At 32.3% G+C, this 14406-nt stretch overlaps 2 protein-coding genes across 2 annotated transcripts; one reads left to right on the top strand and one right to left on the bottom strand.

Moving 5' to 3' along the window:
* The first annotated feature begins 1145 nt into the window (after positions 1-1145).
* Positions 1146-3869, top strand: LOC131634284 (triacylglycerol lipase 2-like). Its single transcript, XM_058904930.1, has 9 exons — positions 1146-1319; positions 1460-1567; positions 1623-1790; positions 1880-1990; positions 2072-2215; positions 2334-2374; positions 2508-2587; positions 2706-2801; positions 3556-3869. The coding sequence occupies exons 1-9, from the start codon at positions 1146-1148 to the stop codon at positions 3867-3869; spliced, it is 1236 nt and encodes a 411-aa protein (XP_058760913.1).
* A 3922-nt stretch (positions 3870-7791) lies between these two features.
* LOC131634283 (uncharacterized) lies at positions 7792-10084 on the bottom strand. Its single transcript, XM_058904929.1, has 4 exons — positions 9952-10084; positions 9323-9556; positions 8769-9167; positions 7792-7934 (listed from the first exon to the last, which is right to left on the bottom strand). The coding sequence occupies exons 1-4, from the start codon at positions 10082-10084 to the stop codon at positions 7792-7794; spliced, it is 909 nt and encodes a 302-aa protein (XP_058760912.1).
* Positions 10085-14406: the final 4322 nt, after the last annotated feature.

The raw sequence follows: 14406 nt of genomic DNA, 5'->3' as shown, positions 1-14406 counted from the left end.
TATTCTTTTCTTGTCTATATCTTTGTTTACTTTTTCCTCATTCAAACCCAAGCTCGAAACCATAGAAACTGTTGAATGGCATCTCTCCATCTCTGAGGACGATAATTCCCGGATCAATATTTCCAAATCTTTTTTGTTGCTTGCCCTATACTGCATTCAACAATTATGCAGTTTTAAATTCTTATTTAATGTTTTTTTAAAGTGTAGAATTTTAGAATAATAAAATATTGAAGGATATTATTCATTTATTTAAATTTTGTAGAGATGTCAGATATACTTATAACAATGTATGTTAACATTGTATGTAGGTAGATTTCTTATCTATTTCAAATTACATAAATTATAAAGAAACCGACTAAATACATACTCCTCCAATCCAAGACCAATATTCCCGACAAATCCAAATTTATAAAATTAATAACTATAATTTATTTTCAATAAACTCAAATTTGAAATTAACAATTTTGTTTCATGAAAAATATTTCATTATTATTATGTTTTTAAAATTAATTCTCTTTACAATATAACTTTATCATTATTAGTTTACTTTTGTTTATTTAATTACATCGATAACTATAAATAATAAGTATATTTTAATAAACCATATCAATTTTATAATTAAACTAATAAATTTAATCATATTCTTAAAAATCAAATTTTCTTAAAAATTAAACGAGGGTCTTAACTAATTGATCCTAATTGCTTTTGAACGATCATGATTATGTATATTGATTGACTAAAATAGTTTAATTGATTTTGATGAGTTAAATATTATTTTATTAATTTACAATATGTTAAAAAGAACATAGCCATATGAAATTACTATAGTTATGATCATCCATAAATAATTACTATGCTCTCTGGCCCGATAGCCTTATGTGTTTTCCTTTAACTAATTTTCTTGGGAGGTTTTCTGATTGGTTCGTATTTTTATCGGTTTTTGTTTTATTTCTTTGTTTTTTAGTTGATTGGCTGTCTTTAGTGTTTCTGTTTTTTAGAATCTCTGGTGCTCCTTGTTTGATTAATGGGTTGTAGTTGTATTCAGTTTGAGTTTTTTCTACTCTTCTATGTATATATATCTGCCATTAATGAAAAAGTTCAATATTCTCTTTTATATTTCTATATATTTATATTTACCATTCAAAATGGCCAACAATGTAGAAATTAGTCTTATCTCAATACTCTTGATTTGCATAACAGCAGCCGCACACGAAAGAAAGTCATTTTCCAATGGTTTTTCAGCACTCTCCCAAGTTAATGGGGATGGTATCTGCAAGACTTTGGTAGAGACACAAGGTTACAAATGTGAAGAACATACGGTAAATAAATATTACAACTAGAAATTTTCATTCCACATGCCATTTCATTATCAACAAATTCGTAAAATGATCGCTAACAATTGTTTAATTAATTAATAATACATACTTGATATCATTTTTTTTTTGCGTTAATGACTAAGGTAATAACAAATGATGGTTACATCTTGAGCCTGCAAAGAATCCCGACTGGACGGTCCGGTAAGAAAGCCGACAAGCCACCTGTGCTACTACAACACGGTCTCTTATGTGTAAGTTTTATTTACCCAATAGACAGATAGATATACAATTTACAATCATGTATAGAAATTTAACTCCTATACAATATTTCAGGATGCTGTAGTATGGATGCTCAATTCTCCCGAAGAATCATTGGGATTTATTTTAGCAGACAATGGATTTGATGTGTGGCTTGTTAATGGACGTGGCACAAAATATAGCACCGGACACACATCATTAACTCCTAATGACGCGGTTTTCACCTTATATACAATAATTTCAAATTTAGAATAATTGATCAATATAGAAATTTTAGTTTAATTCTTGAGTTAATTCATTATTAGGCTTATTGGGAATGGACATGGGATGAACTAGCTGGTTATGATCTTCCTGCATCAGTAGAATATGTGTTCAATCATACTGGTCAAAAATTGCATTATGCAGGTCATTCTCAGGTTAGTTAACCCTAATTCATTATTTATTTATAATATTTTCAATTAGTTTGTAAAAATAAATTAATGATTTAATAATTTCAGGGTACTTTAGTGGCTTTGGTTAATTTATCTCAAGGGAAACTTCTGAATATGTTGAGATCAGCTGCATTACTAAGTCCAATTGCTCATATGAATCATGTTGCTTCACAAATAACAAAACTTGCTGCCCAACTTTTTTTAGCTAATGTGAGTCACATGGAAAAAAAATAGATTAATTTTATGCAAGTATTTATTTTGAGGTATGTGTATAATAAAATCTAATCATGATCACACTTGTGAAAATAACACTTTTTTTATATTACAGGATGTGTACTGGTTAGGTTTGCGTGAATTCATTCCTTATTCGTAAGAGGATAAATTACTCTTCCCTGTACTTTTACTGAATATTTGTTATAATTTTTCTTTAGTGGAAAAAAAGTTAAACTAATAAAAACAACAATACATATAATATACAATATGCTTTCTAATTAATGATCAGGAGGGAACTAACAAAACGTGTGGATGGAATATGCTCCACTCTAAAGCTATCTTGCGGAGACATAATCTCATTGATCACTGGTAATTTGTTACTAATGGAATGGTGATAAAATTCCATTTTAACTATTATGTAAATATAAGTTATTATAACCATACTTAATGATATTCTTTTTGTATTACATAATTTTAAATTGTATAGGTCCGAATTGTTGCGTAAATGCTTCTAGAGTGCACTTATTTTTTCAACACGAACTACACCCAACATCGACAAAGAACATGATCCATCTATCTCAAAGTAAGTCTAATAATAATAAAAAATTGAAATTTCTTTGTGCTTGTATTGACTATAAAGACTGGTCTGTTGAAGTTTTAAAAATAAAAATGATTTTTTGAATAAATAAATTTGTTAAGAAGTTTTCGAAAGTTTATTTGGAGAAAAAATCATTCTTAGTTTTTTTATTTATTTTATAAAAAATAATTCTTAATATGGTAAACAAATATGTAATAGCTTCGATTTTTCTTGAAATCTTCTACAGTGATTTAGTACTCATTTAGTATGCAGGATATATAATAAATGAAGTAAGATAATTGTATCATATAAAAATTCAGTCATTATTTGGTGAAATTACAAGATATAATAAGTTAATATCAATATCTATCTTCAATGTTTTTTTTGTCAAGTTGGATCGAAAATATAATGAGATAAATATATATTTTTTTTTGTGTAAGCAAGGATTACGGTGAATTTTTTTATTATATTTTGATCACATTAAATTTTAAAACTACTTATATAAATCATTTAATTGAATTTTTAAACTATTAATAAGAAAATATATTTAAGTTTAATTTGTATACACAATTACTATGCATATGTACTGCATACAATCACATTTTTTAAATAAAGTATAATATTGTTCTCATGATATAATTGGCTTCGATATTCTAATTTTAAAAAAATGATAAATTAGAGTATATAAGTTAGTCTCTATATCATTTGATTTTTATGCATCTGTAATTAGGACTAATAAATTTTTATTATGGAATTTTAGTGATCCGAACAGGACAGATAGCAAAGTATGATTACAGATTTCTAAATACACTACACTATAGACAAATGGTTCCTCCAACTTATGACATGACTAAGATCCCAAAAGACTTCCCTCTTTTTATCAGCTATGGAGGGAAAGATTATCTATCTGATGTACAAGATGTGAAAGTTTTGCTCAATGATCTCAGCAATCATGATGCTACCAATCTTGTGGTATTGTATAAAGATGAATATGCACATCTTGATTTTGTTGCGGCTTTAGATGCTAAGCAAGTTGTTTATGATCCTATGATAGCTTTTTATAACAACTTATGATTTTAACACAAGGAGTATTACAACATTGTGCTCATGTATTTTCTCTTACTATCTTCAGAAATCTATCAACCACCTTAACTAAAAGTGGATTGAATGTTTATTCTAATTCCGAGGTTGAATTTAGGATGAGGATTTTGGTGCTCTCTTTTTAATGTTGTATTTTGTTCTCTTTTCTTGTTATCAGTATGACACATTATGTGTTCTTTTTAAATTATGATTGTTTTAAACCTCAATATTAATAATCAGTTTGCCATCAAAAAAAATAATTCTATGTTTGTAGTCTTTTCATTATTTTTTTTATAGTTAATTAGTGTTTTCATCTAGTTGAAACAAATATTGAATGTGTTATATTCTTTTCTATATTTAATCTCAAAAGTCGTGTCATGTTCTTCAAATTTAATAATAGTGTTGATTCTGGGAATAAATAACATTCTTCTTTGCAATTTTTTATTTAACAACTATTATTATGGAAAATTTTATAATTATAGTGATCATCAAGGACTCAACGGTTTAGTCTATGAAATTTCTTGCACATGATACCATCTTTATATCAATAGAATACCACTTTAATACAAAATTCTTAAACTGAACACAAAGTATTTTCATTTTATTTCTTCTTCCATTTCTTATTACTCTTAACACTTGCATTGCCATTAATTAATCAAATGAAAAATATTAATGATATCAAAATATATAACTCAAAAAATTAATGTTATTCAAAAAACATAACCATAACTTATTATCTGCAAATAACTAGTTTATTTTGTCTAAAAATCTGATATTAGCAAAGCTACTCATCATACTCTATTAAAAAGTCTTTTTAGAGGGTCGGTGATTCTAGCAGAAGATGGGGTTATAATATTAGTGAGGATCGAAAGACTTGACCTCAATAAGGTGTGTAATTTTTCTTTTTTTTTTCGATTAGCTTTCTCGGGGTTTTTGTAACCGTGTAATTATCATTAATGAATCTTGCTTACAAAAAAAAGGTTGAAAAATGTTTCAGAACAGAGCCAATTGGGCAGGACTTGGTGAAGCATTAGTGCGGGAGGGAGACAATCTTGAGAAATGATAAATAATATCTTCAGACTTAAGGAGGTGTACCATATATGCGAGAAATATTTTCTGATTTAGAGTTCTATATTTTAGATGTCAAAATTCTTTTATTGTGATTGTTTTGGATAAAAAGGTCAGAGACATGTTTCAATTTAAGTTCTTGCTAGAATAATTCCTGCACTAATACTCTACTGTGTAGCTAAGCTTTTTGTTTATGCCTTCCTTTATTTTTTGTCTCTAGTGAACATATGTTTTAAAACTACTTTAAGCGCATCTCGCAGCAAAATTATTTGTGATAGAGGCAGTTTTTATTGACAAAATTTTTATTTTCGTATCTAATTCCTTGGTCGCAAATATTAATGACATATATTTTTTTATTCATTTAAATATTTTAACCTCTTTTTATAAAAATCCAATTTATTTTGGTATTCTAAAAGGTATTTTGTAGTTCTTTTAATTTTAAATTTTTTTCTCAAATAATAATCTAGTCTATCATATGATATTTTTATTTTACTTCTTATTCGTTTAATTAAATCATTAAGTTCAATAATTCGTAATCTTTTGTTAACTATATTTATTTTCTAGGTTTTTCTTTATATATTTTTTTTTTGTGTAAGCAAGATATTATATAAGGGAGAACAAAGGGTTCTCCAACCTGATTACACTGAGAAACGAGAAAACCCGACAAAAAGAGGTTAGAAACCAATTAAAATTATGAAAGAAATAGTAAATGATCCTTGCTAAATTTTTAAAAAGAATAATCGGGTTGAGTCATTTCTCCACAAAAAGACCACTTCCACGCTAAGGTTTTAACATTCCATACCATATTGTCTAAATTCCATTCCTTATTCCGAAAACCAACCTCATTCCTTAGCATCCAAATTGTCCATGAAGTTGCGAGCCAAAATAACTACTAATTTGCTCTCTTTAATCTTTTGAACTTTACTAAACGAGTGTCAATCCATAAAACTCGACAAACACAACTCTTCCTCCTCCACCTCTGATTTTCCTATCCAAAGAGCTATCTCCCTCCATATTTTCTTAACCACAAAGCATTTAAAAAAGGAAAGCTCCCAGTTTTCCAATTCTATACCACAAAAAACACACTTTAAACTATCTAAAGGAAAAGAAATTCCTCTATACACAAAAAGGTCCTTAGTTGGGAGCCAATTAGCAAGAAGTCTTCAAAATGAATACGCGAACTAACCCCTTCCCCTCATCACTTCTATTAGGAGGACCAAAATGAATACACGAACTAGCATAATGCGCATAACAAGAAGCTACCAAAAAACTTCCTCTCGGTTGAAATTCCACTCAACCAAATCTTTACTTCCGACAAACCCCCAAAAACCTCTAATCTAGCCTATAATGCACCTAATTCGTCCAAGGTGTCTGAATTAGCTGACTTCGTCATAGATTAACCTACACCTCCCAATCTCTACTCTCCATCGATCCACCCTCCCATTCCCACCACCAAGATTCCCTTCAAACTAGAAGCCAAGTATAAATCCGGATACCCCTCCTTCAAAATATTACCCTCTAACTATTTTCCTTTGACTGATTCGTTGACGTGGCTATTGGTGCTAACTAATATCATTAATCATTTATATTGTTATTAATTAGGATATTACAATTAGTTATTTAATATTTCATTTTATTATTAATGATTATTATTAAGAAAAATATATTATTATTAATGATTATTAATTTTTATATCCCTGTTCACTTTCTTCAACCTTGCTGCGGCGGCCACCACCATCACCAACTCAAACCCTAATTTCATTTCAGGCCCAGATCCAACAAAATCAAACGCAAATCAGGAAAACATTCTACAACTGAATCAACAATCTATTACATTCAATATCCAAAACAAACCTACAACAAATCGAATCAAAAAATTTAACTCTAAAAATCAAATCAAATCCTAAAATTAAAACTAAATCAAAGGAGTGGAAGGGGGATTGAAGTCTTTTGCGATCTTCACGGTGACCCTAAATCGAAGCTTCAACACCATCGCTCGAAGCATTTCGCAACACCAAAACCTTCAAACAGAGAAAGGAAGAGGGATTAGGGGAAGATTCAAAGACATCAGAACTGAGATACAGAGATTCACAGTAAAGAGGTAAGCGCGAATAACACTTAGCCTTTGGATTGATATCTGGTTCTTGATTATTGACTGAATTAGGGATTTATTTGGGGAAATTAGGGTTTGTCTGGGTTTGAATGCATGATTTCTTCTGGATTTGTGTTATGATTTTTGGTGGTTTTGGGAGAAAGATGAAAGGCCGATGGAGATGAGAGAGATAGTTGGTAAAGATGAGAGAGGGAGAGTACGATCGAGAAGGGGAGGGGCTGGGGTTGAGGTTTCAACTATTCCTCTTTGTTTCTTTTAAAAAATGTATAATAATAATAATAAAGAAATGATATAATAATTGTAATATCTTAATTAATAACAATATAAATGATTAATGATATTAGTTAGCAACAATAGCCAAGTCAGCGAATCAGTCAAAGCCCAGTCAGCATTAGTAGTAAAAGGGTGTGGTGAAACTGGCTATACACTTTTATAAGGGTGTCTTCTTATAAAAAAAAATTCAGGGGGGCAAATCTGAAACACGCCCTAATGGCAGGGGGTGAATTGCATTTAACCCTTAAATTTATGAAAGAAATAGTAAATGATCCTTGCTAAATTTTTAAAAAGAATAATCAGGTTGAGTCATTTCTCCACAAAAAGACCACTTCCACGCTAAGGTTTTAACATTCCATTCCTTATTCCGAAAACCAACCTCATTCCTTAGCATCCAAATTGTCCATGAAGTTGCGAGCCAAAATAACTCCTAATTTGCTCTCTTTAATCTTTTGAACTTTACTAAACGAGTGTCAATCCATAAAAACTCGACAAACACAACTCTTCCTCCTCCACCTCTGATTTTCCTATACAAAGAGCTATCTCCCTCCATATTTTCTTAACCACAGAGCATTTAAAAAAGGAAAGCTCCCAGTTTTCCAATTCTATACCACAAAAAACACACTTTAAACTATCTAAAGGAAAAGAAATTCCTCTATACACAAAAAGGTCCTTAGTTGGGAGCCAATTAGCAAGAAGACTTCAAAATGAATACGCGAACTAACCCCTTCCCCTCATCACTTCTATTAGGAGGACCAAAATGAATAAGCGAACTGGCATAATGCGCATAACAAGAAGCTAACAAAAAACCTTCCTCCCGGTTGAAATTCCACTCATCCAAATCTTTACTTCCGACAAACCCCCAAAAACCTCCAATCTAGCCTATAATGCACCTAATTCGTCCAAGGTGTCCGAGTTAGTTGACTTTGTCACAAAATAACCTACACCTCCCCATCTCTACTTTCCATCGATCCACCCTCCCATTCCCGCCACCAAGATTCCCTTTAAACTAGAAGCCAAGTATAAATCTGGATACCCCTCCTTCAAAATATTACACTCTAACTACTTTCCTTTTCAAAAAGGAGTGTTAAATTGGTAATGGATGGAAAATCTACTATTAAAAAAAATATGATCATTATTAGAAATATTCCAAATCTTCAACATGTCCATCCACCAAGAAGACCGCGAAAAGGCGTCTTTCTTAGCAACTCCAACACCAAAAACTTGGATAGATAAATCTCTAAACGAGACTTTAATATATTGTACCAAAAGGAGTCGTGACATTGAAGAATCCTAACCTCCATTTGTTGAGAAGAGGTAAATTGAAAACTGAACTATTTTTAACTCCTAACCCCCCTTCTCAATAGGTAAGTTAATATCTTTATAACTAATCCAATGTATCTTCCTCTTTTCCTCCACTCCTCCCCAAAGAAAATTACTTTGAAGCCTCGTAAATTCCTTCACTGACTTCACCGGCATTTTGTAGAAAGACATAGTGAAAATGGTTAATGAACTTAAAATAGACTTCAAAAGAGTTATCCTTCCTCCCAAGTTTAGAAAGTGATTTTTCCATCTGACCAAACGATTCTTCATCTTTTGCAAAAGATGCCTCCAAGTCTCTTTCTTTCTCAGATTGAACCCGATCGGAATACCGAGAAAATATAATTTGCTATCTACCACCTTACAAGAAAGAACAATAGAAGCGGTCTCCAAGAAAGTATTGCTAGAGTTTATACCAATCAACTTACTTTTATGATAATTAATGCCAAGACCTGAAACTAGTTCAAAAGCCCTCAAAACCACCTTTATTTCCGAAACATGTTTCCATGTCCCTTCTCCTACCAACAATGTATCATCCATAAATTGGAGAATATCCATAATACAATATCCTTTGATAGAAAAGCTTCCAAATTCCCTATACGAATAGACTTTATAACTAGCTCCGTTAGACCTTCTGCGACCAAAACATAAAGAAAAGGCAAGAGCAGATTACCTTGTCTCAATCCTCTCCTCACTTCAAATTCCATGGTTGGACTCCCATTCACTATTGCCGAAATATTGCTTTTGAACACCAATAACTCCATCCAATTCAGCCCACATCCCATTCTCCTTAGCGCATAACGCAAAAAATTCCAACTCACCTTCTCATAAGATTTCTCAAAATCCACTTTAAAATGTAAGTAATTCCTCCCAACTTTTCTAGCATAGTATACCACTTCATTGGCCACTAACACCCCATCAAGCAATTGTCAACATGGAACGAAGTCACTTTGACAAGGAGAAATAATCAAACTCAAGTCCTGTTTCAATCTTCCCGCCAAAAGTTTAGCTACCACTTTGTACATACTCCCCATCAAACAAGTTGGTCTATAATCATCCAAGGATAAATGATTTTGAGCCTTGGGAACTAAAGCCAAAAAAGAAGAAGTAATCGCCTTTAATAACACTCCTCCTTCATAGAACTACTTGAAATAACGAACAAAATCTTCTTTAAGGAAAGCCCAACATTTCTTTATAAAGAGATCGATCACCCCCATCTATTCACCATATTTTCCGGAAAAAGAAATCGATCAACTCTACTTAAAGACTTACCATTTCCGCTATACCACTAGATTTTTTTACCTTTACAAGGTATGTCCACCAAGGAGCTTTTGTTAATGAATTCCGCAAAGAGCTTCGCTTTGTTATAACTCACTACCTCCGCCCTGCCCTTCCTTTCACTACTATTTTTGATAGCTTCAATGTCCCCTCCCATTATCCATTATACATTCTCCATCCTTGAATTTCTCCTTCAATACTATCAATTTGTTCCACAATCTTTTCTTTTTTACTTAAGTCGCACGAAGAGTATATGTTCACCACGTAATAAATATTATTATTCCACATTATTTTGATCCCTAAAAAGCCATCCCCTTTAAAGCTATTCAACATATCCATTTTAATAATCATCCGTAGAGTTGAGAGACCTCCCAACATTCCCAAATAATTAGAATCAGAAAATCCAATATCCGAACAACTCCAAAAACTCTTAGCATAACTTTCTTGAAAGTTAGTCGATTAAGTTTCTTGAATTATAAAAATATCTGCCTTACCCTTTTTAATTATGGAACTAACCATTCTCCTCTTAAGCGCATTCCCACCCCCTGTTATGTTCATAGACCCGATAATCATTATGAACAATTTGAAGACTCCTTCCTACCTTACTTCCTTTTATCTCCACCATTATCCAATTTCTCGATCCTAATAACCAATTTGTTCCTTCCCTCCGAATCCACCACTCCCAACACTACAATCACTGACCATAATTTATTACCCACATCTCTGTCCAAGAACTCCCATTGTCTTCCATTATTCCTACATATGTCTGACTCCTCCTTTTGGTCACCATAACAAACCAATACACTCCTTCTATGTTGCCTTACCAAATTCGATTGAGTAACAAGAAGATTAGAATCAACCGTCCTACCACCCTTTGAACTACATGAAGGAAAATAATTCACCTTACCCTTCGGACCTGCCTTCCCCTTTCTTCGAATGCAAATTCCATTTTGGAATGTTCTTTACAGCTTGTACCTCCCATCTCCAACATGTTCCTAAACTTCACCCTTTTGGATCTTTTTCTGCCTCGAGAAGTCGTAATCGAGCAATGAATGAATGTCTGGTTGTTCTCTACAGAGACCAAATTATGAGAATCTGCCCCATATGCTACTGCTTCTGGCTCTACACTTTTTGACCCTTGTATGTTAACTATGATTGTTCAAATCTTGTTCCTCTATATCTATACTACGAAATGGAGAAAACACCTCCTTCTCCCCTGTTACGTGCCTAACATCTTGCCCTCTGAACTACTTCTTCTTCCTCCCTGTTATGAAATCCGCTTCACCTATTACCCCTTGAGCCGATATATCTTCAATACTATTTACCATTTCTACTATTTCATAATCTTCCTCCCCTTCGAACAAATTGTTCGACAACTCATCTTCCGATTCAGAAGACTCAGAAATAGTAATTTGAGTTTTAGAATTACTTGTGATGATTCGCATTGGACCATAAGAATCTTCCTTGAGAATAATATCATACACCTTCTCGTCTATCTGTACACAGATTTTGTCTGAAATCCTGAACGATAGAGTCACCCTCACCATGATTCTAGCTATGTCAAAATTCTAACCTTTTGACGTATAATCGTCCAAGAAAACAAATGAACCTAGTGAATCTTCCAGCTTCACGAAGAATTATGAATTGTAAACGTGCGTCGAAACACCATACACTCTTATTCAAACAACCCTCCCCTCGTCGACATGCATCTCGTTCCACCTCTTGATATCCTGAAAACATTGTTTCCACCTTCAATAAATGTTGGTAGTTCACCTTCAATAAGAAGTTGGTGTTTTCTTCATCAGTTTACCTTCAGTAAAGGTTGATAACTCATGCCATCAATTATGACTTGGTGATGATTATCCTTTCCCTATGCAAGGTGTTTTCCCAGTGGAGTTTTCTTCCCCTAGTGGAATTTTTCTTCCTTAGTGGAGTCTTTTCTTTTCTCCCCAGCGATTTTTGTTTCTTTCTATTTGGTAACTATATCTAATACATTCATAAGCATCGCAAGGCATCTTAGGTCTAAAAATTGTGTATTTTGTATTTAAGTCCCTTCAATCACGTCGTGACGAAGATTTAAATCTTCATTTATCCTGATAGAAGGAACTTAAAAAGGAGCGTCTGTCATACCAAAATTTTTGACCCTAATATTCCCCAATCATTTACATCCTTACCACTGATCATGATCACAATCTTGAGGTTCAACTTTAGCTTTGTGCCCACCTCACCTAAAGCTAGGGTTTTGAGGATTGACCCTCAATCAATTGATCATCCATGGAAGCTAAATGACTTAAAACTTAGAAAGATATATATTCTTATCATCAAATGTCATATTTTAAACATCTCTTTACTTCATTTGATCAAGTTCATCTCAAGATTATGTGGCATGGTTCATCATGAAGCTCCATAGGTTCATGTGTTTATTTCCATGCCTTCTTCAACAAGTTTCATCAAGCCATGATCCTCATAATCAAGTGAGCTTAGGAAAACCTTATTTCAAGGTCTTATGTACCTCATCATGCTTTATCATTCAAGAAAATTTCAAGAGATTCAAAGTTTATTAAAGAGGTTTGACCTAATTTGATAAGTTCTTGATTCTATGATCACAAGGGCATAACTCCCTTAATTTTCAACATTTTTTAGTGCTTTGTTTCGAAAATGATTCTCCTTGACACCATCAACAATTTCTCTTTACAAGTTAAGAGGAAATTTTGTGAAGAAAGTCATCAAAAGTGAGAAGACATTATAGGTCATCCTTTGAAAGTTCAAAGAATTGTGTGTCCACTTCAAAGGATCATAGCTTGCTCATTTTTTTATCATTTTGAGCCTATTATTTTTGCATAATAATCTTGAACGATTCTACTTCAAGTCATGTTTGAAAGTCAAGAACCAATTTTGAGGAGAAAGTCATCAAAGGATGGAAAACATTATAGGTCATCTTATGGATTTCGTGAATTTTCAAGTTTGGTATGTTTATCTTCAAAATTGCATCACTATCTTATTTTATACAAATTTTGGTTGGTTCTTTTTTCCAAATGTTCATCTTGAATATAAGAACATTTCATTTTCAAAGTTCCAAGTCAAATTCATGCTATAAGGCACTCAAAAATTGCAAGCTCTTTGTGCATAAAACTTGGGCATAAACTGTTTGAGGCAAGGCATAGCCCAAGATTTCAGGTTTTTATGTCAAATCCTTAAGGTCAGATCTTCCTCCTCAAGCATCAAATTGATTCCATTATTTTTGCATTGTGTTTTCATGATAAGGATAATATTTGTCTCAAAGAAAATCATGAAACACACGAGCCAATTTCAAATGGCCTTGGATCGAACATGGTGTCTCAACTCTGGATTTTGGTGCATTTTCATTATCACTCTAATCGAAATTACAAGTCAAATTGGTGCGTGTTTTGATTCTAAACATGATTAGAAAGCTTCCAGAAGATGATTAGTGCATTGAAATGCATGCTTTGGGTGTGTTTTGAAGGATTGTAAGTCACACTTCTCATGCCCTCAACCTTCACACGAATTTAAGGGATTTTTCATCATTTCACTCCTATGAACACTTCATGAGCTCAGCTAAAAATAGAGGATCATATTCCATTTATTTCCCAAGCTTTTGAGAGCCAAAATACCCCTACTAAGATCCCATTCGAACTCTTAAGCTTGTAATTCGTTTTTCATTTCCAGACCTTAAACACTCAAATCCTTCACTCAGTTAGCTTCCTTGATCTTCATTAAAGTTAATCGGATTATTAGCAATTAAAATCGTGCCTCCATTGTAGCTAGTCACTTTAGTTTTCAAAAGCTTTTTGGTGAAATTAATTTTGGTAGAAATCTCCACCAAATCAACTCAAACTTATGGCTAACATAAAGCTCATTACTCACTAAAACTCACTGCATAGTTAATTTTAAGTTTTGATTTGATTTAATGCATTTGTTCTTGAGATTTTCAGATTTTTACTTGATTGGTTTTTTTCAAATCGACTGAGCTATGGTTTGAATAAATGTTTTGCGAGGATATGATTGAGATCGTCTTGATGTGATGAGTCAAATGATACCAATATGAGCACATTGATTTTATAGTTTGAAAGATTCACGTTTTTCTGCAAATTCTTTTTGATTTTTGAAGCTTGAGATTGAAGATGACGAGGTGTCATCATCCAAACAGTGAGAGTATTCCAAACATTTTAATTTCATTGGCTTGGTTTTTATGCGCTTGGTGTGTTGCTTCAGTGAGGGTTCATGTGCTTCAGTGCTATCCAGGTCCATTGGATTAGCCACATCATTAAATGAAACGAGATCCAACGCACCACATGTTTTCTGATTTAATTTCTTATCTCGTATTTTTCTTTTATTTTTTTTCTTCAAAAATTCATATCTCTTTTGTTTTTAATCCAAAAATTATGAAAATAATACCAAAAATACTTTGAAATATTTCTGATTTTATGACTATTTTTTCTCTCATTTTGATTGAGTTTT

The sequence above is a fragment of the Vicia villosa genome, unplaced genomic scaffold, assembly GCF_029867415.1.
Source record: "Vicia villosa cultivar HV-30 ecotype Madison, WI unplaced genomic scaffold, Vvil1.0 ctg.001278F_1_1, whole genome shotgun sequence".
NCBI lineage: Eukaryota > Viridiplantae > Streptophyta > Magnoliopsida > Fabales > Fabaceae > Vicia > Vicia villosa.
The sequence above is the reverse complement of the archived record's forward strand: the minus strand, read 5'-3'. Positions and strand labels throughout refer to the sequence as shown.